This window comes from Electrona antarctica (assembly GCF_951216825.1).
Source record: "Electrona antarctica genome assembly, chromosome: 5".
NCBI lineage: Eukaryota > Metazoa > Chordata > Actinopteri > Myctophiformes > Myctophidae > Electrona > Electrona antarctica.
In genome coordinates this window covers 52,015,297-52,040,631 of record NC_136810.1, presented here as the reverse complement: position 1 = coordinate 52,040,631, position 25,335 = coordinate 52,015,297, and the positions used below count along the sequence as shown (strand labels likewise).

At 41.1% G+C, this 25,335-nt stretch overlaps 3 protein-coding genes across 7 annotated transcripts in view; 2 read left to right on the top strand and 1 right to left on the bottom strand.

Annotated features, from left to right (window-relative positions):
- Positions 1–25,335, top strand: part of LOC306923411 (patatin-like phospholipase domain-containing protein 2) — a 39,628-nt gene that overhangs the window by 280 nt on the left and 14,013 nt on the right. The window contains exon 1 of one of the 3 annotated variants that reach the window (XM_079501482.1): positions 19,877–20,001. The exons of 1 other annotated variant lie outside the window; for it this stretch is intronic. The gene's annotated coding sequence lies outside the window, so the exon portion shown is untranslated. Of the gene's footprint in view, positions 1–19,876; positions 20,002–20,357; positions 20,399–25,335 lie in introns of those variants that run through there. One more of the 3 variants, XM_079501484.1, reaches the window with a different exon arrangement.
- On the top strand, positions 213–12,057 carry LOC306923412 (patatin-like phospholipase domain-containing protein 2). 2 transcript variants are annotated; one of them, XM_079501486.1, is made up of 10 exons: positions 213–609; positions 2,967–3,199; positions 4,584–4,649; positions 5,318–5,527; positions 6,424–6,484; positions 7,378–7,557; positions 9,197–9,308; positions 10,125–10,232; positions 11,421–11,723; positions 11,807–12,057. In XM_079501486.1, exons 1-9 carry the CDS (start codon positions 423–425, stop codon positions 11,707–11,709), a joined length of 1,446 nt encoding a protein of 481 aa, XP_079357612.1. In that variant the 5' UTR covers positions 213–422; the 3' UTR covers positions 11,710–11,723; positions 11,807–12,057. The 2 variants fall into 2 exon arrangements, with proteins under 2 accessions (XP_079357612.1, XP_079357611.1); XM_079501485.1 differs by having other exon boundaries at positions 11,421–12,057.
- On the bottom strand, positions 13,475–20,708 carry LOC306923414 (uncharacterized protein). Of its 2 annotated transcripts, none has more exons than XM_079501490.1 (7): positions 20,577–20,708; positions 17,349–17,473; positions 16,906–16,972; positions 16,452–16,596; positions 15,815–15,960; positions 15,134–15,244; positions 13,475–14,120 (listed from the first exon to the last, which is right to left on the bottom strand). In XM_079501490.1, the coding sequence occupies exons 2-7, from the start codon at positions 17,459–17,461 to the stop codon at positions 13,941–13,943; spliced, it is 762 nt and encodes a 253-aa protein (XP_079357616.1). In that variant the 5' UTR covers positions 17,462–17,473; positions 20,577–20,708; the 3' UTR covers positions 13,475–13,940. The 2 variants fall into 2 exon arrangements, with proteins under 2 accessions (XP_079357616.1, XP_079357615.1); XM_079501489.1 differs by lacking the exon at positions 20,577–20,708 and adding an exon at positions 19,722–19,995.

Below are 25,335 nucleotides of genomic sequence, written 5' to 3'. Positions count from 1 at the left end.
TTTTGATACAGTGGTTGTATGGGATGAGAACTGGCAGCACATTTTGGAGCTGCATGGATCCACACAGTAAATTCCCAATCATATAATAATAATAATAATAATATAGAATAATATAATTCTTTCTTAAGGTTCATTATTTTTCTGGTGTGCATGGTCCTGGATTTTATTTTGAAGGCACATTGGCTGCCTGCAGTTCATTCATCCTCCCATGCTGCAATCTTATGTTGTAGTTTTATGTTGTCTGTTGATTGGGGAAAATTGCACAACGCAACCATGTATTGCCATTACATAACTGCTTAACCTTTAGATCTGATGTGAATTGTGCATGAAATCAGGAGATTCATTGATCGACATATTGTTACTGACTGTATTCAGCGTGGGCCTGGGCCAGGCAATCTGTCAAATTATCACACCTGTGCAGGATGTTTGACCTGGAAAAGGAATGGAGTGTTTCTTTTGCTGGTTGTGGGTTCATGGGGATTTATTATATCGGAGCCGCAAGTTGCGTCCTGGAGCGTTTTCCTGTGCTCATCGAAAAAGCCTCTAAAATATACGGCGCCTCGGCAGGTGCTCTAATCGCAGCTGCACTCACAGTCGGAATCCCCATGGGTGAGAATAAATATAAAAAGAGATTTGAGCATTTGAGTATGTGGGATTTTGTTAGCCGCAATTTGCAACTCTAGATTTGTTTACAATGGGATGAATCTAGAGTTGCAATACCCTCCATTGACTCCCCACTCATCCAATTTGGTTTGTGATCTGCTTGTCTTAAACAACGTTAAACTCACCAACATTGCAGCTGTAGTCCAAGCTTGAATTATCATCTTTCAATCTGCTGATCTTGTTTTTCATAAAAATCCCCCGTAGACATGTTATGAGCTACTTTCTGTCAAGAAATTCTGTGCAGGTGATTCTTTTTCTAAGTGCTGGAGTTTGGAAGCACTCGTCATAAGTCACTGAACGGCCCAGCGTACCACCTGTTTCGAATTTGCACATAATGCAGGAGGCAGCAGCGTGACCCGTTAACAAAAACGAGTGCTTCCAAACTGCAACATTAGAAAAAGAATCACCTGCAGAGGATGTCTTGACAGAAAGTAGCTCATAACATGTCTACGGGGGATTTTTATGAAAAACAAGCTCGGCAGATTGAAAGAGGATAATTCAAGCTTGGACTACAGCTGCAATGTTGGTGAGTTTAACGTTGTTTAAGACAAGCAGATCACAAACCAAATTGGACGAGTGGGGAGTCAATGGAGGGTATTGCAACTCTAGATTCATCCCATTGTAAACAAATCTAGAGTTGCAAATTGCGGCTAGGATTTTGTGTGGAATTTATTTAGTTATCAAAGTTATGTTTTCCCAAATTCACGTTTTGCATTCATTTCTGTATGACCAGAATCAGGTAGGCTATAGCCAACTGTACGTGTGACATAATTAAGTACAGTAGGCTATTGATAGGCCTATTTGCATACAGGGAATTTCACTTGTCCCTCGAAATATAGCCTTATAAGCCTACATATCCAAAATAAGTAATTAGATTGGATTGAAATCTGGAGGTTGTAAAATGGCATAAATATGAATATTCAATTTGTACTTATGGTACTTGAGATGTACCCTACAATAAATACTGTAATCTATTCTTTATTGCACTTGTTTATTGAGGAGAGAGAGAGAGAGAGAGAGAGAGAGAGAGAGAGAGCAGACAGTCATCAGACAGTCATTCAGTGAGGGTATAGAGCGTCGCAGTCCCGCCTCCTACCCTGGACCAGGAAATTAAACCCAATGCATTATTCTCATAGACATTTCTTAAAGTATTTATTTAAAGACGGTTACGCCGCGGACAAAGCCAACTCGAGTCGTGACAACTCATGACAACACAAACAATATTTTGGACCAAACAAATAATTAGAAAGAAGAAAAAACACTTTTTTTGTTGTTTTTCTTCTTTGTAATTATTTGTTTGGTCCAAAATATTGTTTGTGTTGTCATGAGTTGTCACGACTCGAGTTGGCTTTGTCCGCGGCGTAACCGTCTTTAAATAAATACTTTAAGAAATGTCTATGAGAATAATGCATTGGGTTTCATTTCCTGGTCCAGGGTAGGAGGCGGGACTGCGACGCTCTATTGTTTGTGGGCTACCACTGCCAGGACAAATTATATAGCTAAAATGTTTAGACAGACCAGTTGGTCTGGGATGGTGTCCAGGATAAGTTAGAAGAGGCAGCCATGCTGGGCCAATGCTCCTGAAATCTATACACTGAAATATGTACACAAGGAATAAACAGTGCACAAAAACAGCAGACAGGTGTGAGTGTGACACTTGAGTAGGTAGCCTTGTTGAACTTCAGGTGCAGGTCTGCTGGACTTTGTTCCATGCCTCACATTTCAAAGTACATTGCTTCAAAGGACTTCTGATTAAACTGGACTCAAAAGTTAGATTGTAGAGGACTACATGACAACATTTTGAGTAGGCTATACAAAGTAACACAAATACAAATCATTTAGCATAATTATTTTGTTTTGTCCGTCAGTCACTCAGTCAGTCAGTCTGTGTGTTTTGGACACCACCGATCTGAAACTTTGCATGCACACTCAATAGGCCACAGGAAAACACTATACTCCGCATTTTTCAAATCAGCCTCATGGTGGCGCTATACCAGGCCATTTTGCTTTGACCTACTGTATAACTCTTGAACCATAGGTGCTCTTATGGCAGCAATCAGAATCCCCATAGGTGATGAATTAGACAGATGGACAATGGGGTGGCATTGTCGGCTGCTATTTGTGGTCTTTCCAATTCTGTAAGTTTAATATTGAACATAATGGAATGGTAACACTCTATGAAGCCCATATCTTTAATGCATTATAAACATATTATCTGAATCACTTCTGGTTCACTCATTATTAAACTGCCCTGGTGAAAAGTGTCTTAAGTGCTTAAAACGTTTGTGCTCATGTCCATGTAGAAGACATCTGCGCTGATTTGATGGTCATGACCAAACTGGCGAGGAAGCACAAACTAGGACCACTGAGCCCTGCATTCAACATGCTGCAGATCGTGAAGGAATGCTTGCTGAGGGTCCTTCCAGAAGACGCCCATGTCCGAGCAAACGGGAAACTCAGTATTTCGGTTTCCAGATTACGTGATGGAAAGAACTTTCTGGTGTCTGAGTTTGACTCCAGAGAGGAACTCATCCAGGTACTGAGCTATGTATATTATGTGACACTGTGACAGGGTATGATGATGGAGGTGTGTGTTTACACTGTGACAGGGTATGATGATGGAGGTGTGTGTTTACACTGTGACAGGGTATGATGATGGAGGTGTGTGTTTACACTGTGACAGGGTATGATGATGGAGGTGTGTGTTTACACTGTGACAGGGTATGATGATGGAGGTGTGTGTTTACACTGTGACAGGGTATGATGATGGAGGTGTGTGTTTACACTGTGACAGGGTATGATGATGGAGGTGTGTGTTTACACTGTGACAGGGTATGATGATGGAGGTGTGTGTTTACACTGTGACAGGGTATGATGATGGAGGTGTGTGTTTACACTGTGACAGGGTATGATGATGGAGGTGTGTGTTACTGTGACAGGGTATGATGATGGAGGTGTGTGTTTTTGCATGTGAGTGCATAGTGTTAGTAGTACATTGTGTGCTGTATACTGTATGTCTGCTTAGCTATTCTAAATGACATAGAAACTTGATCTATCCCGGTGGGGTAGTACGTAATCGCAGCATTAACACAAAATACTCCGCCAGATGGGGCAGCAGAGAGTACACTGGGTTCCCCCAATCAGCAGCGGCTAGAGGTGGGATCAAGGCAGCACTGTGTATGCCTTGATCCCGCCTCTAGCTGCCGCTGATTGGCCAGGCCGTTTTGTGGCCGGGCATCAAGTCTGCCTGAGAGTTCCCAGATGGGAGCAAGGACTGTCTAAGAAGGACGAGACGCGAAGACCGTACGGGCGACGCCATGTTGCTCACATGGTGCTCCATGGAAGGAAAGAAACATGCGCAGTTGAGACCAGGAAGTTGGACATGACAAATCATAGATATGGCGCAAATGGCCCAGCAGATGGCGTGATGCCAATGAAAGGAGAGATGCTTGTACATATGTCACGTCCGACCAACATTACTGTCTGTGTGATGATCCATGCTGGGACTTACTTATCCATTTGCTGTTAAAACGTTAATATAAAAGGTAAAATGCAATGACGTCACATGATATGTACAGCATATCTCCTGTCAGTGGCATCACGCCATCTGCTGGGCCATTTGCGCCATATCTATGATTTGTCATGTCCAACTTCCTGGTCTCAACTGCGCATGTTTCTTTCCTTCCATGGAGCACCATGTGAGCAACATGGCGTCGCCCGTACGGTCTTCGCGTCTCGTCCTTCTTAGACAGTCCTTGGATGGGAGCAGGAGGGGGGAACCCAGTGTACTCTCTGCTGCCCCATCTGGCGGAGTCAGGTTACAAAATACTACAGACTATGAAAATATATTATGAAAGTACAAGCATAAAATATACAAGATGTTCATGATTCTGTGCAGTGAGTTGTCTACTGTTCCCCAGGCTCTCTTATGCAGCTGTTTCATCCCAATATACTGTGGTGTGACTCCACCAACCTATCGAGGAGTGGTGAGTGGACCATTACACATTGACCATAATTCACAGGTTGTCAGGGTGTAGGACGTCTCACAGGATTGTCCTCCCAAGCTGTCACCAAGTCGCAGTTATTTTAAACCGCTTATAATGTACATATTTATTCACCAATAATTACTATTTTTATACTGTATGCGCTCATCTGCACAATTAAAGCTTTTAACTAATCTTAGACCCGTCTACAGCAAGGGTTTTCAACTGATTGTGAACCAGGGACCACCACCCTGACTTAGAATCAACCTGGGGACCACTGTTGCGTTGGGTGGGGATATGGGCTAAGATTAATGCTTTTGTTATGCACTTGCTATGCATCCCATGTGTATACATTCCACTGTTTCTCAACCAATTGTCCACTGACTACTAATAATCTCCTAATAATAATGACTCAACCAGACAATCCGCTGCACTTCCCCCTCTGTTGAAATTCTTGACCTCCAATTTGTCGGTAAATAACTACATGGACAGTCATCATAGGTCACCGGGTGATTCAGTTCACTGTTTCTCAACTAGTGGAATGACATGTTTAAAAATCAACAAATCCTACATTACTAAATGAATGGTCAGGGACCACATGCAATACTTCCAGGGACCACCAGTGGTCCACAGACCACCTGATCTACAGTATGTCCATGTGTCTTTCAAAGCGCTACATGGATGGTGCCATGAGCAATAACCTGCCCCTTTGCCAGCTGAGGAACACGCTCACCGTCTCAGCCTATGCCGGGAAAAGCAACTTATGCCCACGTGACGGAACCCGCTACTTCCATGCGTTCAACTTTAATAACGTCAACATCCAGATCAACTCAGAAAACGTGTACCGAGTCGTCAGCACCTTCTTCCCTCCTGAGCCTAAGGTGAGACCATCGAGACATTGTAAGTAACCTCAAACTCCATTTTAACCATGATGGATTCATCGAAAACACCCGTCCTTGTTCTGGTGACTGATATTGTCCTTCTAATCTAATGCATGAGGGGGTTTAAAATGTCATGTATTATTTTAGGTCAAAATGTTTTTTTTTATTTAAAAATGAAATAAAAATCATAGCCCCTCACGCATTACAATGGCTATATATTTACACACACACACACACACACACACACACACACACACACACACACACACACACGCACAATATCTCACTTTCCTACATTACTGAATGCATGGTCAGCGACCACCGACCACACGGACCAGCAGTTAAAAAACCTCAGTAATAGGCAGGGTTGCAGCATACGAAGAAATGGCATATAGGAGGTCCGACAGACTGGATAAATATATCCGTAAATGGGGAGGAATGGATACATAATGCCTGTTGCTGTCAGAGATCCCATTGTGGTGTGAGCGCAACATCCTTTTTTTCTGTCTTTTCTTTTTCCTTGGATACAGTGTAAATTAATATTACCCAGGTTCAAAGGCATTGTCTTAATTTATTTTTCTCTTTCTTTTTTTTTTATTGTATTGTACTGTATTTTATTGTATTGTCTGTATTGTTTTTTCTGTAAAGGTTTGGTAGTGTAGTGTAGTGTATTGTATTTTTTCTTGTCGTTTGTTTCATTTGTTGTCTTAATTGTTTGTATGATTATTTTATGTACATTCTCAGTCATTCCTGTGCGCCTAAACTGAAAAAGCAATAAAACTTTGAATCATAAAAAATAACCCTCAGTAAATAAACCTGCTGGGGGCTGCAGAATAACACTGACTCCGTGTTCAGCAGTGGGCATCATTAAATCAAATGCATTTGTTTTGTTACAGATTCTTGCTGGAATCTGCAATAATGGCTATATGGATGCTCTTCGCTTCCTTCAAGAGAACTGTAAGCTCTTCTCTGCTAATGGGACTTATTCCTAATTGTGTAATACTAGAAGCTTGCGCACTCACGTCTAACGCCACGCGTCGTGGCAGTGCGATCTGAGTGAGACACACACACACACACAAACCGTACAATTTGAAGGAAGGCAGACAACGATTTATCTTTGGCCACTGACGGTGCATTTTCCGTGCTGGGCAGGTTGTGTGGGGCTGTGGGCGCTGTGTAATCGGTCCATCGCATCACGGAAAGGGAAACTGCGAACACCCACAAAGCTGGTGTGCCAAAGCGGGTTCGACTCCCGATCCCGACGGCCTTTGCCGTGTGTCTCCCCCCCATCTCTCTCCCAATTTCCTGTCAAATTACTTTCAAACTATCAAAAGCAGAAAAAGCCTCAAATATCTAAAAAGAAAAAAAGAACGCAGAGGTAAAGTCATGTCCATGGGACCCATCTAAAAGACCACCCTGGGTCCTGGGACCCATTACATTGGAAACCTATTTACATCACTGTGACATATCACGGCAAAGCAAAGACGTAAACTGCACTTCCGCATACAATGGTCAATGACTTGGCCAACTGAACCACCCACAAAGTGTGCTCTTCTCAATTGTATAGATATGATTATTAATTTCTTAAAACTATATTTGTACATTGGGGGAAATCCTTACCTACTGTATATTTCATATGTAAAACAGTCATTATGACCTGGATTGTGTGAAATACAATTTGAAAGTACCACTGTACATGATATCCATCATTATTTGCAATAGTAGTTCACTTTTATTTTGTCCATAATTCAATTTAGGATCAAAACTGCAAAATGTCACAAAACAAAAAACAATCTACACTTTAGATTGCCATGCTTAATTCTGTCTATGTTAAAAAATATCTACCACAGGCCTCATCCATGTTGAGTCTCCCCTGGAGCCCACACCTCCCTGCTGTGAGCTGGTAGCAGAGCCCACGCCTCCCTGCTCTGAGCTGGTAGCAGAGCAGACCAAAGAGAAGCCTCCTAAAAATGCACACTGGTGGCTGGACCATACAGACATACACAACCTCCCTGTCAGTATTAAAAAGGGTAAGAACAATGCAATGTTACCAAGAGGGCACCATGAATATCTAGAGTTGTTTTTAAAAAGTAGAAAAGCATGGTACTGTATGTATTATTCACATTGCTACATTGAATCTATATGTATAAATGACATAGAGGACCCCAAAGTTGGAGTAAAGAATGCGTCTGGAACCAGGCTATAACCAACCAGGGCCCAGCATTCAAATATGGGGCGGGACATTGCGGGGAAAAAAACGAACACTGAGAGGGACGAGACTAATATCCACACAGTGATATTAGTATCGCTACGCAAGGCTTATGTCAGCCCAAGTTTGACATGAATGTCAGTGCAGACGTATGGTCGATTGCATGGCCGATCTGAGATCTCTGCCTACCAACAACAATCACCTGGGAAGATCTAAATTCAAAGCTAGTGCCTGCCTTGAACAGCGTAGCAAACCAACACTAATACCTACGCCCACTGTTTTAAAAAATAAAAATAGAAAAAGTGCCCCTCTGGGCACAGGTCTCCACCAGGACAGGTCAGGTTGTGGCCTCCGGGTGGTGCTATAATAAGCCAATGTGAAAAGGGTGCCATTTCTTCTTACGCCTTGGATGGCAATTGGATGATTTGAGGCATTTTGTTCCAAAAATTTGTTTTACAAAAATCCACCTGTTGGTGGCGCTATAACAGGCCAATGTGAAAACGGTGGGATATATTCCTCAGCCTAGTAGGAACATCTGTGAAAGATTTCACTTAAATTGCACGCCGTGTTCATGATTTGAGGCTTTTTGTTCAAAACGGGCCAATCCTGCAAATTTTGAAAGCCAATGTTAGCCAATCAGGATGGAATATGAAATGTCGGACAGATCCGTCTTGAACACATGACTATAGAGATACTCTGTAACGATTTGCGGGATGTTTGAAACAAAATATAGAGGAATTAATATCAAAGAATGTGTTTTACAAAGGTCGGCCTCCTGGTGACAGGCCGTTCTGGAAAATTTGGGACAGAGGTTCATCGTTGGCATCTAGGGAGTGTGTGTGCAAAGTTTGGCATCGACCGGGTTTAAAGGGGAAAACCACCCATTTTCAACATTTTACTATGTCATTAATGTACTTTAGAGCTGTTGTGTGGAAATAATAAAGTCCCCCCATTTTGTGTTTCCTAGAACTGTAATTATGAAAAAAATCATTAACATGGTGAAACACATCTTGATGACATCATCAAGATGTGTTTCACCATGTTAATGATTTTTTTTCAGACCTCTAGTTCTAGGAAACACAGAATGGGGGAACTTTTTTATTATTTCCACACAACAGCTCTAAGGTACATTAATGACATAGTAAAATGTTGAAAATGAGTGGAATGCCCCTTTAAGCACAACGGGTGAAGATCGAACTACAGTGCCCTGCTTTATTGTGTCGTCACTCAAGTGCTCTTAAATGCTGTCTATTACTGTCAATAATATGAAACGCTGGTTTCCAATAGTACTGGAAATGGAGGTGACATACTGTAAGTTGTACAATATGTACAGTACTGTGCAGTGTGCATTACATCCAATTAATTTAATACACCTGCTGAGTTATTCAATTCAGCAGGTGGTAATGTGATTACTTTTGCTCCGATGCTAACCATAAATGTGTGATTATGTTTGTGCACAGCGTTGTGTGAGGCATGCAGGGAGGAACATGAACCACTGACCAAGGCCTCTACAGTATTAGTGGCCGCCTCCTACCTCCTGCCTGTGGGCTCAATCTGGTCTCTGGGCCGGAGGTGAGGACTCGGCATTACTATTATGAGCCAATCACAACCTTTGGCATCAATGTCTAAATCAGGCCATGGTGCTTTTAGTCATCATCAGTGGTGGAAAGTAACTAAGAGTACAATTTTGAGGTATTTGTACTTTACTTGAGTATTTCCAATTTCCAGTACTTTTACTTCTACTCCACTACATCTCAGAGCCAAAATGTGTACTTTTACTTCACTACAATTATTTGGAAACTTTAGTTACTAGTTACTTTAGTGATTTTGATTAGAAAACATACATTAACCACTTCAACCCTATACATTTTGGCCATTTGAAAATAGCCGATCTACAAGCTCACAATGCCTCGCAACGCGACGCATTGTGAGCTTGTAGATCGGCTATTTTCAAAAGATTTTGCACACATTTTGAACTTGTGAAATGGGACTGCAATACGAGTACTTTTTACTTTTAGTACTTTAAGTACATTTTGATGCTGATACTTTTGTACTTTTACTCAAGTACATTTTCAATTACGTACTTTTACTTGTAACGAAGTAGTTCTAAATTGCAGTATTGGTACTTTTACTTAAGTAAAACAACTGAGTACTTTTTCCACCACTGGTCATTATGGTCCTACTCTGTGGAATTCTCTACCAATTGATGTTGAATTGAATTGTAGTTATTTTCATTTTTAAATAACTATTTTAATCATATGTCGTCGTCTTCATTTTTGTATAATTATTGTTTTTGTAATTTCTTATTCTTATGTATTGTATTTCATTGAAGCACATTGAGTCCTCGCTTGTCGTGTGAAATGTGCTATAAATAAACTGACTTTTTAGACTGGTGGGCTGGCTGCCTGGTGCAACCCCGGATGTGACCTGGCTGTACCGCAAGGCCGGAGAGCTCTACTTACAAGCCTGGACGGACGCGCCATTGGAACACGAAGGGTAAAATAAATATATAAATACATTTATAAAATACAGAAACCACAATGGAGCAGACCAAGATCAACTGGGAAGGACCTCCATGACCAGGCAGGTGCTGCTCACAGAGACCTATAGCGCCTTCATTCCCTTCATAACCGCTGCCACCAATGTAGCACCGGCCGGGAGGTGAACCCTGGTTCTGGTATTTACAAGGAGCGTACATTATCAGTCAGGCTGGATAGAGGGCAGCAAGGCAACACCATACAGCCTGCCTACATTAGTTATCAACTCTGCTGAACACACTGTCTGCTGTGCAGTTCTTAACACTAGGTGGCAATGTTGAACAGACTGTCTGCTGTGTGCAGTGCTGAGGGCTATAATAGAAACTAGAAAAAGTGCCCCTCGGGGCAGGTCAGGTTGTGGCCTCCTGGCAGCGCTATAATAGGCCAATGTGAAAAGGGTGACATTTCTTCTTATGCCTTGGATGGCAATGGGATGGAGCGGTCCTGCTCCATCCTCAGTATATGTCCTCCTAGCTATCTCAGGCGTCTGTGTGTGATCTCCGGCTTGTTTGTACAGTTCATTGTTCGAGATTGTATTTGGCCAAAATATCTGGCATATACGTCTGAGGCATCTGTTGTGGAACAGCAACACTCTACCGAAGTGATGTAAGGCTCTGAGCAACATCCTCTTTCCGGTGGGTGCCGTAAAGTAACCTGACTCCACCAGATTGAAGAAGCTTGCTTCACAAACCACTTTCCGTGAAGGGCATTCCATTTCTTCCATTTACCTCCCATTTTACACTGGTTATTATTGACAGGAAATGTTATAATAACCGTGAGTTTTCATAACGACTTTGCCATAACTTTTGATACAGACTTGTGAGTCACGTTACTTGATTTGGTTAAGAGTCCTTCATTCTTCAGTCTTATGTAGATCCACCCCCTCTTCTGATTGGTCGATATTTGATAGTTCCTATTTTTTTGCTATAACCTTTCCACGGTTTGTCGTACAGACTTGATTCGGTTGAGAGTCCTTGTCCTTCATTGATGTTAATTAGCCCCGCCCCGATTCTGATTGGTCGATATTAACGTGAACAGACTGCGCTTGCCGCTTCTGTTCATCAATTATCATCGATAAACTGAAGATAATCATTGTTACCTCCCTCAAACTATATATAGGCCTTTGACTTTTTTCTTTTTTCCCCAGGTCATCACCCGGCTACACCCCACTGCGCAGATGTTCAAGCCTGCCCTCACACTTGGATGTGTGTAGCGCGAGAGAAGAAACAGAGCAGGTAGAAATGCCACCCCTGACCTTGACACCCCCACCGACCTCGAGCGACAGCTTCTACTTGGATACTAATACGAACCCTGATTTCCTACCACTGACACCGCCCCCAACACCTACCACCAATCCAGAGTTTGGGTGTGTGGAGGATGTGAAATGTCAAGCTTCGGGCCCTGAGCCTACTTACCTGCTGGCATCTATGAATTAATTCATAATGTACGACTGTTACATACTCGATGATTGTATATTTATATGTATAAATATAATCACCGTATAACATCAACATACAACTACATACTACAGTATGTCGTTTTTCAAGGTATTCGATGATAAAAAATCATGAAAAACATCATACCATCCATCATATTCATATCATATAGTATGTCGGTTTTTATTGTTTGTGTATAAACAATTGTGTATAAAAAAAATGATTAGAGAAATGATGAACCATGACATACTATAGTATGTCGTTTTTCATGGATTGACGATAAAAAAACCGATAATCATATAAATGTTTTTTGCATTGTTAATTTTATGAAATAAAATAATATGAAATGCATTGTCTGTTTTATTTAATTAAATCAAATACTATAGTATGTCGTTATTCATGGTTTTCGACGATACAAAATTATGCTTGAAATCATATAAAATTACATTCTATAGTATATCGGTTTTCATGGTTTTTGACGATAAAAAAAAATCTTAAATGATAAACCATGACAAACGACATATAGTATGTTTGGTCAAATGTGCTTCATATAAACTAAATGTGACTTGACTTGAAAACAAATGTCATGAATTACTCATCATGATACAACAAAACTGTTCAAACGACTGTGTCTCTTGTTCTGGAATTTCAAGAAGCACATGGTTGACCTTTTGGCTTGTTTTCTTTCAGTGATAAAGTCATATGGAAGGGGAGTGGTTGGCTCATTGCCAACCACTCCCCTTCCATATGACGTTTGAGCCTAGTAAGTTATTCAACATTCTGGCCAACTCAAGTAGCCTATATTATGGTCACTTTATTGTTTATCTCTGTAATGGAGATAAGGACAGTGTTCTTGTGGGTTAGGGCAAGCTTCAAAAATCAAAGACAATTAATACATTTAAGAAAGGCTGATATGTATGGTCTACAGTCTTAGACATGCCCTTTTGATGGTTTGACTGTGAATTTAGTGTGACCAACTGGAATGCCAGGGACAATGTTTTGCGCAGGGGAAGAATGGAATATCTCCGGTTGTGGATTTAGAAGTGTTTATTACATGGGAGCATTGAGTTGTATTCTTGAACGTGTCCCACGTTTGGTCCAAGGAGCATCTCTAAGATCAGTGGAGCGTCATCGGGGGTGCCTAGTGGCAGCAAGCCTAGTCACTGGAATCCCCTTAGGTATGTAGGTAAATGGATCAACAATGTTTTCAATGATGTTGATGATCTCTGTTCAGTATGTCAAAAGAAGCCTCGTACTTATAATAGACCTATACTAATAATAGTTTTTGAGTGGTGCAAACCACTCCAACAACCAGCTTTTCCCACTAGGCTTTGGAAGAAATGCCACTTGACAGGTTTCAAATCAGCATCATGGTGGCGCTACAACAGGCCAAGCCACGTCTCTCTCACACACACACACACACACACATATTGCTCCTAAACATTTTGCCAAACATCACACTCAGTCACTCACACTCCTATCCTCCTGGTGGAGACCTGTGCCCAGAAGGGCACTTTTTCTAGTTAATACTGTTATGTTACATTGTTATGTTTAACAATGGAAGGTCCCTCCCCCTTACAAACGGAAGTGACGAGCAACTGAAAAGTTTCTACAGAAGCTTCTACAGAAGTATAACTTAATGATTGTTTGATTATTTCAAAATGAACTTATTTGACTTTAAACTGATTAGTTCAACTAACTGTTGCAGCCCTACAGTCTATAGTACAGTAGTTTGTGCAGAGATGAACTGGACACACTCTGCAAGCAGTGATAAAAAGTCATATTTAATCTTAATTAAAACAAAAACCTTTAACACAGTGATTTGTAACTTCATATCAAATATTTAAGGCTAACAGTTTTAAAAATAATCAAATGAAATTATCATTTGTTAAATGATTAAAAATCACACCCGTGTGAAGTGAGGGGCGCTCTTATCTTACAACATCGAGGAGGGAATTCTAACTCATGTTGCTATGATTAGGTGATGTAATGATGACAAAACAAACATTAAATTCTCTTTGTTACAAACATTAAACTGTCCATTGTCAATGGTGTTTTTAAAAGAAACATTGAACTAAAAACAAACATTAAACCTGTACATAGGAAAAAAAACTAGATGAAGTTCCTTATATTTTCAGTAGTATACAATGTACATGCCACACAAACTAAATAATTTTATGAAAATAAACACTTCATGCTATGTAGTATGTACAGTATTTAGGGAAGACATTTCATTTGCGTCCGTAAGAGTCTTGGAAGCGTTCGATGAGATAGGTGCCTGACTTAACCGGAGGATACTTATCAGAGCCATCGCAGCATGTGATCAGAGCCTCGTCATCTGGTTGGGCAAAGAACGCCAGAGACCGACGCGTGCTGGAGTCCCCAGGTGGTGGCATCAAAACCTTATGGACCTGTAGAGCGGACGAAAAACAACAGTCTTAAGATTTCAGATAATGGTCCATAGATTGTGTGTAGAATGTTTAATGCAAATTGCTCAAAAATCCAGCAAGAAAATCAGGTATAAGCTCAAAACTGCTCAAAATGGCGGAATATCTGCGGGCGGAGATTACTGGTCAAAGTGACAGATGTGTTCCCCATGAGTCAAGGAACATGTGGAAACAGGTGCCATGACTTCTGGTCAAACGAGGCATGAGTTATGCCTGTTCAAAGGTTTCATTTAAAAAAAATTGCTATAGCGCCCCCCCTTTAGCCAATTGGAGTAAGACTGGTTTCAGTGCTATTTGGCATGACATAAGCATATGATGCTGCATGTAGGTATTAGGGGCAGAAGATTAATTTTCACAAAACAGCCATTTTCATTTCATTCGTTTTTTCACTTAAAAAATGTACGTCCGATTTTTTTTTGTCCGTATAGGTCCAAAGTTCACATGTAGACATGTTTGTGCATTTTGATCAAAGATTCTGGGAGGAGATAAACTGGTTTTCATATAATTCAAAATGGTGGGTGATCTAAAGGTCAGAGGTCAAAAGTAACAGCACAATACTTGTTCGGCATGAGGAGACGCATACAGTGTGTCGAAGTTTCATTGCCGATGGTCAAGCGGTTCATGAGCTATGCGCATTCAAAGTTTGCATTTTCAATTGAGTTCTATAGCGACACCCTTAGGCCAATGGTTGTGGGCTTCGCATCGTCACCGTTTGGCATGGCCCTCTACCATGTTGCAGAGTTTCGCGAAAACGGTTCAGCCAGAAGTGCTATTTTTGGCGGAAGAAGAAGGATTAGAAAAAACAGACAAAAACAATAAGGGACTGCTTGGTCCCTTAATGAATGGAATCTGACTAAAGCTTAAAGAAAATCATCTCTCAGATTACAGTTTCATATACCAGAGGAAATAATATACATATATGTTTGTAGGACATTTGACGGTCCGATCATTACATTCATACAAACATGTAAACTCACAGCAGAAATGAATGTGTCGCTTGTCCATCGCTGCATCAGGTCTGCAATGTTAATGAGCACGGTGCCGGGAATGCTGGGAGCGGATATGTAGTCCCCCGACCGACCGAGGACCTATGTGAGGCAATGGACATCCAAGAGATCACGTCCCTGAATATAATGTCCAGTTTAGCAGCGTGAATTTACACTTTGTCTTGCAGTGAAGCTGGGGCCAGCCTGGAAGCACACACAATAGAATAGAGCACCGAAGTCTGACGTCGTCACGTCAATATCGGTAGAGGGCGCTAAATCCACTGGTTCATACAACTTTATTTGCATTGTAATCCCCATAGCGGGATTTTAGATCGCCTCATATAAGAACTGTGTTTGAAAAATAAACAATTCATCCCGGGCCGTTTCACTCATATGGATATGAAGAATCAACTGACTGAGAGAAAACGCTATTGTTACTGCTGCTGATGTAGTTACATTTTCGCTAGAAACAGACTACATGAAATATAGTGAAAAACTTCCATGAACCAGGGGATGGTTACGTAGAAAATACTGTAGTGCTGCAGTCAGTGCTTGCAATTTTATAGTTTGTGTGTGTGTGTGTGTGTATTTCTTTCATAGGCACACCGTAAAAAGTATAGCGGAGAAGTGTTATTCAAGCCTATGGTTGTGAGTGTGTGTGTTTGTTACTACCTGCAGTCCTCCCTCCTGGCTCTGGAACACCATTGTGATGCTCCCATAGTCAGAATGTTCTCCGCATCGTAGCTGTCCCTCCTTCACCGTCCCACTGTCCACCGGGGGATAGTAGAGGGATCTGAGAGTTGTGCCATTCTCATCACCTTTAGGGGACCACACCACAGGCATTGGTGAAATATATACAATTTAGGCATTTAGCAGACACTCTTAATCCAGAGCGATTTACAGTAAGCAAGATCATATAAATTGTCATCTAGGATCATAAGTAAACCAAGAACCTATCATCAGTCTAACAGTACATACATTGAAACTAAAAACACTATAGGATTGCCAGCTCAATGACGATCTGCCATCCGTGTCTATATATCATGCTATCTAAATTACATTTTTAGCCTTTGCATAAGCCTGCAAGGTCGTCGAGGCTACTACGGCAAGTGATACGGGCTAAGGTGGAGTCTGAAGAACTCGCCTAGTACATGAACTAACACTCTGAGAGAGTACAAATGGAACCAAAGGGACCCGTAAGGGATTTGTACACTCTCGGACTCAAGAGTTACCAATCATTTAACTGGGGACCCACTGAAACCCCCTCATAAGGACCCCACTTTGAGAACCACCACAATAGATTACCTACTCCCGATTAACGAGTGAGCGTTGAGGAAGATGGCTGGCTGCAGCCCCAGACTCAGAGCCATCACTCTGAGCACCCTGAGACACAGGTCCTTACAGCGCAGGAAGAACGCTGTCTGCACCTCTCGAAACCCTGACGACGGCCACTTCTACAAAGGAATGGAAAGTTGACGTTTACAATATATAATTCGAATATCGTGGTCTAATTCAGAATAGAATAGATCAAGTTTATCATTTAAACCCTGAGCCTAGGCTGTAAATTACTGTCATTCAAAGCAGGCAATGTCTATCACAAGAGCTGTTAATCGTAAAGACTAAAGAGACAACAAATACCTTTACAGATCAAGAGTGCTCATATCTTGTATTGCAGTACAAACTTAATGGGTATTAAAAGCAAAGTCAGAAGGTTGACTGCATGAAATGCATTGAGCCAGAAGACGTTAAGAGTCCTCACTCACTATATCTGGGTGCAGACACACAGTATTGAAGGCTTCCTTTAGGTCCCCTGGTCGCCGTGGGTTCAACCTGTGTACATAAGAGTCATTCATTGTAAATGTATTGTCTAGTTTAGTATACCGAGGACAAGTAGTACATTTTGTTGAAGGTTCTTAAAAACCTAAAAAGGTCTAGCTGTCAGTGCCATATTGCTGGTGCAAACGTATTTTTTCAAATCGGCCAATTTTTGTTTTCTCTCCTTGTTTTTTAAATCAAGCAATTGTCCCTCCAGGCTATAACTAGCCAATTACAATTATCCTGTCCCTCTAGCGTATGGGATGTACTTGCAAGATTAAAACTATATACACATTTATAAACTATTAGAGCATATCAGTGACAGTGTGGCCATAATGAGGACATTCACACAACAAAATAGATGCCAAAACATGGTTACATAAATACATACGTTTCAGTTTCTGATGAAACCCAGCCATGATTCATGTTGTTGGAAAAGCTACCCCTGCTAAAGGGCAACTTCAATTCATCTGACTGCAGAAAGAACTTCTTGGAAATGTCCATAACATTGTTCACCTGGAAAAAACAAGAGACACACAGAGAAGAGGTATTAGTCCTAATTAATAAGAATAATAATAATAAATCACACCCGTGTGAAGTGAGGGGCGCTCTTGCCTCTTATCATCATGACGTATAATAGACACTATATGTCTATTTGCTCAGACTGTCGATGGGAATTTAATGTTTGTGTAGTATAGAACAAAGTTTGTGGACAGACACCAAAAGCTGGATATAGGAGGGGCTTGCGCCCCTCAACAATAACATGATTAAATTGTAATCAAAGCATAATAGGCCTATAAGGAAAGGAACATTTATATTATTGACAAACAAGAAACAAGAAATGATGACATTATTACCAGCTGCTTGCCTGCTTTTATATTTGCGGCGGTGGTGGTCCCCCAACGTGTCGAGATATGAATATGATGCATTGTAGATAGGCTATGTTAACTATTGTATTGTTTTAAAGTTAAGTTTACATGATTAGAACATGCTTAAACATTCTACAATTATTAAGGTCTAATATTTATACAATAGCTACAAAACCTGTATATCCACTATCCAGTCATTTTGAGACATAAAACAAGGATAAAATTAAGTCTGATAATGATCTACTGTGCATGTTCATGTGGAGATGCTAATTTTCCTTTCCAGCTCGATTTGGCACCTGCCCACAGTGCCAAAACTACTAGTAACTGGTGTAGGCTACCAATGGTATTATTACTGTGCTTAACTGACCAGCCAACTGGCCTGACCTGAACCCCACAGAGAATCAAATGAACTTTACACAATATTCTAATTCATTGAGATGGAGCTGTGTCTGTATGTAACATTGTCACCTACAGCAGGGGTTTTCAACTGAGGGACCACTGATGGATAATTTTGAGTTATTAGATCTGTAGATCTGTTATTTTTGGTGGATGGTAGTTTCCATGTTCTCAATAACTATGTATTTTTCATGCCCTGTATCCCACTGAGTTTACATATCATTTCTGCCCCAGCGTAAAACAGATAGTATTAAATCTCACTCTCCCCCAGTCAGCGAGTAAGATAAAAGATTGTTTTCTCCTGTTGGACGTCTTGCATTATCTGCCCCTCTGGTGAAAAACATGTTATTCGGCCTTGGTACGGTGCTAGAGCAGACAAATTGTCTCCTAGTTACGTTAGCTGGTTGTCAGTAACTTGGGCTGTGAACTACATTTACTTAAAGAACTACAATTCCCTTCGGTCACTCTTCCGGGATTTTACCGGAAGTATAATTTGCCACGTATCCCAAGTAGGCCTCCCGGCAATAGGTGTCGCCATAATTCACTTTTGGGTTACCCTCTGAACTCAAATACATTACTTCCCCATGTCCAAAGGATGTTATGACTTATGTAGTATAAAATGTTGTCACTGATGATGTGTCAGTGAGAGATCGTTTTAACGCTGTACGGACCTGCCATTTCTCTCCCGATGTGATTTGTAATATATATCAAATGGAAAATCCCCATAGCTCTGGTGTGGACTTCTTTCTTCCGTGTCTGGTGTCAAACTCATTCTAAGGTATTCTGGTATACTCTGATACTTCTCTGCCTAATTCTTTCCTTTTGGTATTATAGTTTTCCTCTAAAGTATTTATCCTTAAAAGGTATTACTATAGAGTTACAGTTGAACATTATAACAGTAAAGATAAAGTTAATATTCACTTGTTTAAAAGGTTTACAGTCCTTAATTCTGACTTCTTGAGTATTTGTACTCTATTACATTCTTACAAATTCTCCTCCACGGTACTCCTCCAGAGTCCAGATGATTGATTGGTCTTCAATCCTTCCCTTATCCTAAATTTATATGCATCAACCACCACCCTGACTTAGAATCAATGGTCCATTCCATTGACTATAATTTCCTAATAATAATAATCCGCTGCACAGTGCACTTCCCCCTCTTGAGATTCTAACTCCCTTTTTCTGTTGAATTTCTTGACCTCGTCAGTAAAATGACTACATCATACGTCGACCACTCACCAGGTCATTCAGTTCACTGTTTATCAACTAGTGGAAAGACATTTTTAAAAATCAACAAATCCTACATTAGCCTACCTAAATGAATGGTCAGAGACTAGCTCTGCTCTGGTCCAATGCTTCTATGAGGCAGAATCATATAGCATTAGGCTATGGACCAGAGTCAGGGACCACATGCAATACTTCCACGGACCACCAGTGGTCCACCGTCCACCAGTTGAAAACCCCTGAGCTACAGGTAGCTCGAGCTCGAGGAGACTCACCTCCTCTTGAGAAATCCCAGTGTTTTTCAGGTAGACAAATCCTACTTCTGTGAAGGCAGTTTTTAGCTCTTTACTTAACGGAGTGAGTTGTTCGTCTAAAACGGTCTTTTCACTCAAGCTGTAGGAACCAAAATCCACCACTGGTATCTTCATCTTGGAAGACAAATAGGTGCAGATCACAAATAGCTAGCCTGGGAGGTTGCACTGCAGGCATGCAGCCCAAAAGACCAGTAACAACAACAACTCACTGCATGGATCCTTCGGGGGGTTTGAGTAAATGGTGAGTGGTGACAATAGGGTGGTGACGCCCCCCAGTGCCTGATGATGAACTTTGTCACATGGATGTAAGCAACAGACTCGTGTTTTAGAGGAGGACTTCAAAATAAAAGTTGATACATGTCAACGACATACAGTAGGCCTACTGTAGTACAATAACTTGGGTACGGTCCCTAACATAAGTACATAACATACATGTGTCTAATATTTTTGATACAGTGGTTGTATGGGATGAGAACTGGCAGCACATTTTGGAGCTCCATGGATCCACACAGTAAATTCCCAATCATATAATAATAATAATTAATTTCTGTTGTGCATGGTTCTGGATTTTATTTTGAAGGCACATTGGCTGCCTGCAGTTCATTCATCCCCCCTCTCCTCCCATGCTGCAATCTTATGTATGTAATTTTATGTTGTCTGAAAATTGCACAACGCAACCTAGACCTAGAATGCCTGTGATCATTTAATTAACTTCGTAAATTTTCATGTATCATAGGCATAGAACGGTCGCTACTGTCCCTGGTAGATTTCAATTGTGTGCGGCCTGAATGTGATAAATGCTCCGTTTGTACTCACCCATTAAATAATTCCAAAAACGTGGAGGGAAATATGGTCCTCTAGTTTTATATCCATGTGAAAGTTCTGGCACAAAACGTGTATTTAGTAAATTATCTCCACTTTTTCAAGAGATGCACACGGACGTCTTTCTCTCCGGCGAGCCCGGACCGGAATGATCGATGAACTGATTTTAGATACTTCCTGTTGTTTACCAAAGACGTCATCACAAATTGACAGGTGCGCTGACATTTGCTCCCACCAACCAGGACGCGCGTCTGTGCATGCCGAGTTAATAAAACAAGCACCTTCATTCTCTGACAGCCTCGTCCCACACCCCAAACGCACATTACATGTAGAGGCTATTGTGTGTGCAACTGTGCATCATATAACAAAATCAATTATAGGACTAAGATTTGGTTCACACTTTTATTCTGTCTATAAAAGTGTCTATTATTTTTTTCTCTGTCGTGAATGCAATGGCACTCACAGATAAAGAATTTGAACATTTGCTTTTGAGTTTAAATGTACCTTTTCAGTTAAAAATTGAACAAAAAAATATTATTAAAGGCCTGTTAAAGGGTCAGGATGTTTTGGGTATTTTACCGACAGCGTTTGGAAAAAGTGCCTGTTATGGACTTGTTGGTCAATTAATGGACAAGGTAGGTTTATATCAAGTCAAGTCACCTTTATTTATATATCAACGAGTGAGTCTCTATTTGACCTGTATCGACATCCAGCTACATCCAGGTAGTGAGCACTACACAATCGTTATAAGCCCTCTTAAGGCACTGATGTCAGATCAGGTAACACATTGGGCAAAGCTTGGGGTTCCAGCTGCAGCCATCCATAGTGATATCCCACATGACATCAAACTTGGTGAGTAAACCTTGTATACAATCTTATACCTCTTCTAATACAGACAGATTGATGTTCTAATGATATTACTCGATCATTTTGTGACAGAGATTCTTGCAGGGAACATCAAGATGCTCTTCATTTCACCTGAGAGCCTGTTTGTGGACCCTTGGTGGGAATGGTTGAACAGCAAAAAACATCAAATATGTCTGGTCACTGTTGATGAAGTTCACTGCATCACTTCATGGTAAAGTACAGTAGGCTATATACTTATTATAAGCGTATTCATTTTGATTAAGTAATGAAATAAGTAAACAAAACATATAAATGCCACACAATATTTGTATTTGCTCCAAAGAAATGCCCTCTTTGAGACATATAGAGTGCATATTTTTACACATACTGTAGCCCAGATCATTTAGGCTATCTGACAGTTCAAGACACAATACAATACATAATGTCTTACATTCCTTACTATTGAATTCCATGTGTTATTTTTATATTTGTAGGGGAGAATCGTTTAGAGAGGCATATTTGAGAGTGCCAGAAGTCAGGGCTATCTTAAAATGCCCTGTGTTGATGCTTACCGCCACTGCCACCCAGGAGATGGTGGATGATATCATCGATCTTATGAATCTTGATAAGGAATCTGTGTTAACTGTATCTGTCAGCTGCAACAGGTAGTTTATCTCAGTTGAATGTGTTTCCTATAGGTAATAATATGATTGTACAATTTACAACTCACAATAAGTAAGTAGCCTTGGGAAACAACAGTTTCGAGCCATGTGGCCCATAGGTCAGGGACTTATCTTCTGTTTGAATTGTTTAGTGTAATCCTGGGTGCTACACTCCCTCTGCCAACCTGGGGACAGCAACGGACTGACCTCATGCTTCCTTCAATGCATGAGGAGGAGTCCAAGCCGCTTTTTTTGTGAGGGTACCTAGTAGGGTTAGGGGACACCAGGAGAAGGGCAGACACAAGGCCACTGATCTGCAACACACAATATATACAAAAACAAACATTAAACCACCACCCCTAAATAATAGCCTACATCCTACAACATAATGACCATCCTTTTCAGGCCAAACATCCATATAATGGTCCAGGACGCCATCAGTACTGACATCACTGCTGAGGTTGGATGGCTGGTGCAGGATCTGAAGGATAAAGGCACAGATGCAGGAAAGTCCATCATCTACTTCAGGTTGTGAAACAAAGTTATTATTTCAGTGAATTAATACAACACTAAACAATTAAACAGAAATGTATTAGTTTAGGCTCAGGTTTTATATTGTGAATTGAGAATTAGTGTCTAGATTGGTGAAACCGCACCAAAGAAATGCTTGGTTTTAATCTGCAGAAGCTATATGACAACAACGTATCTTCCTTTATGTCTTACAGATCAATGACAACATTGACTCGAGCATTTGGAATGATCAAGGAGAGCCTTGGCAGTGCCATGTGTCACGTTGACCAAGAGCAAACAACGCATCTCCTTGTGGACATGTTTCACAGCCACATCTCAACCAGAAAAAAGGATTCAATCCTTGCCACATTTTCCAAATGCAACAGCCCATTGAGGTGTGTGCTGGCCACTGTGGCATTTGGCTTAGGCATTGACATAGGGGATGTGAGACATGTTGTCCATTGGGGCCCATCAAATGACCTCCTGTCATACTGGCAGGAGGTAGGAAGATGTGCACGGGATGGTTTGCCTGGAAAGGCCAAAATGTACATCTACCCAGGGTCAGTGAATAAGCTTTACATAAAGCCCTGTATGCTGTCCCTGGTCGAACAGTACAGACAAAAGCGCTGTCTCCGTAAGAGGGTCCTTGACCATCTTTTTGTCAAGGGCACAAAGAAGTCAGCTATACATGACCACATCATGCCAGGCTGCTGCAGTGTCTGTGACAATGTGGAAACCGAGTGACACATGTTTCATTAAACCAATTTCAAAGGTTCTACAGAACATGTTATTTTTTTTGTTTATCTGGTCTGTTAACTATTATTAATATTTTCCATTAAGACATTCAACTGTTTGCATAGTCTATATTTTGCTTGTGTTTGTTGGTTTTTCACATTACTTATAGAGTGTACTGTAAGTAAGTATCATATACTCACGTGACATGACATTCTTCCGGTCCCACAGATCCATCTCAAATGCCAGACGTTTGATGGTTTTCCCCATCTTGTCTGGCTTTGGGATGGACTGTGGATAGGTGAAGTTTTCAAACTTTTGGTGTTGTCGTCCTGGTTTGTAGGAGAACAGGGCATCAGTTTGATACTCCTCTACAAAGGCAGCAATGTCTTCTTGGTTAGCCACAGTGTGGGTTGTTTGGGAGCCTGAGTAATGGCCTATCCCAGAGGACAGGAAAACCTTTTCGAAATGTTTCCCAAATGGGCCAGACATTTCTGCACACCTAGCCACCTGCTCTGGTGTGTAGCGCCCCCGGGTCCACTTGAGAGTTTCTGAGAGAAAATAAAAAACACCACAAAGTTAGCTTTGTACTTTATAATACAACTGTTAACTGGCTAAAAACATCATTCCTACCCTGTTAATAGATTGAAGGCATACCTTTGAATTCATTGTTCATAAATTCATTGGCCAGATCCAAAGGAATATTGTTCCCAGGCCCACCACTCATGTTGGCCACTCTACCCCACACCATCTCCATGCTGAGCCGGTCGGGCAAATAACCCTCAATTCCTAATGGACAACATAAACCAAGGCTTAACAAATCTAAAAGACACAAACCACTATAGATGTAAATGGCATCATACTGTAATCAAATTGTTACCACCATACTATATACCAACCAATTAGCATTTTGTTGCCAAGTATGAAGTACTTGTGATGGTTGCCTTGCCAAAAGGACACAAGGTCATGTTTCCAGAACTGCATTAACCCTGGGCCATCACCCTCTCTGACACAGTCCTGCCTAGCCATGTGACAAAGGCCTCTCCACATGAGTGCCTTGGTATAGTTCAGGACCCTGTCCTGACTCTGATCCTGAGAGCACTCTGGTGAGCAGTACCATTCACCTTTTAGTGGAAATGCAAAAGATTACTCTTAAGTAAGACATGATGACATGATGCGTTTTTGATAAGATCATAATGTCATTAAATGGTTTCATTGATTATTAACTTCTATAGAGGTCAAGCAATAGACGCACAGTAAATTATACCTCGAGTTTTTTTACGCTCCACAGGCCTCAAACATTGGATGTGGTACCACTCATTGTGGAGGCATTGAGCTTTAAGATGACACTGCACCATTTTGCCTCCTTTTCTGTGATGGCATGTGCAATATATGTAGCTACAACTGTCCTCACAGATGGGACTACAGTACCAATCCCCTTTTGGCGCAGATGGAAGCTCGGTACAGGCCAAGTGGGTCCACATCTGAGGACAGTCGTAGTTTGAGCACAATAGCATTTCTCCACCTTTTTCTGTTGAGGAAACATAACAGGCTTGGTGAATCACAAACAACTTGTCTCCCATCTGAAGTTGCGTCTTTAGTATACTATTTAGTATTAGCCTTTATCTTCACCATGTGTGAGCTATGTAAATGTACAACAAAGTGCAACTACTGCTTCAACAACAATGTAAAATAGTCTCCAAATGGTACACTGTGCAGTTTATTGAACAATGATTTGACCACCCACAATTGCACTTTTGGTGTTAACATTTCTTTACCTTCCTTGCAATGACAGAAAGGATATTTCTTTTGGCTGCCATCATCTTGTTGGGCAATTGTGGCCACCATGTCAATTTCCTCTCGTTTAGGAGCCAACCAAGAGAATTCAACGACTCTCTCTGCAAGGTCATAGAGCCACTGCAGTTTGTCAGCAGCCAGGTTGAAATCGGTGACATCATCATCTGCCCTAGCAATGCCCAAGAAGTTGGCTGCACAGGCAGTGA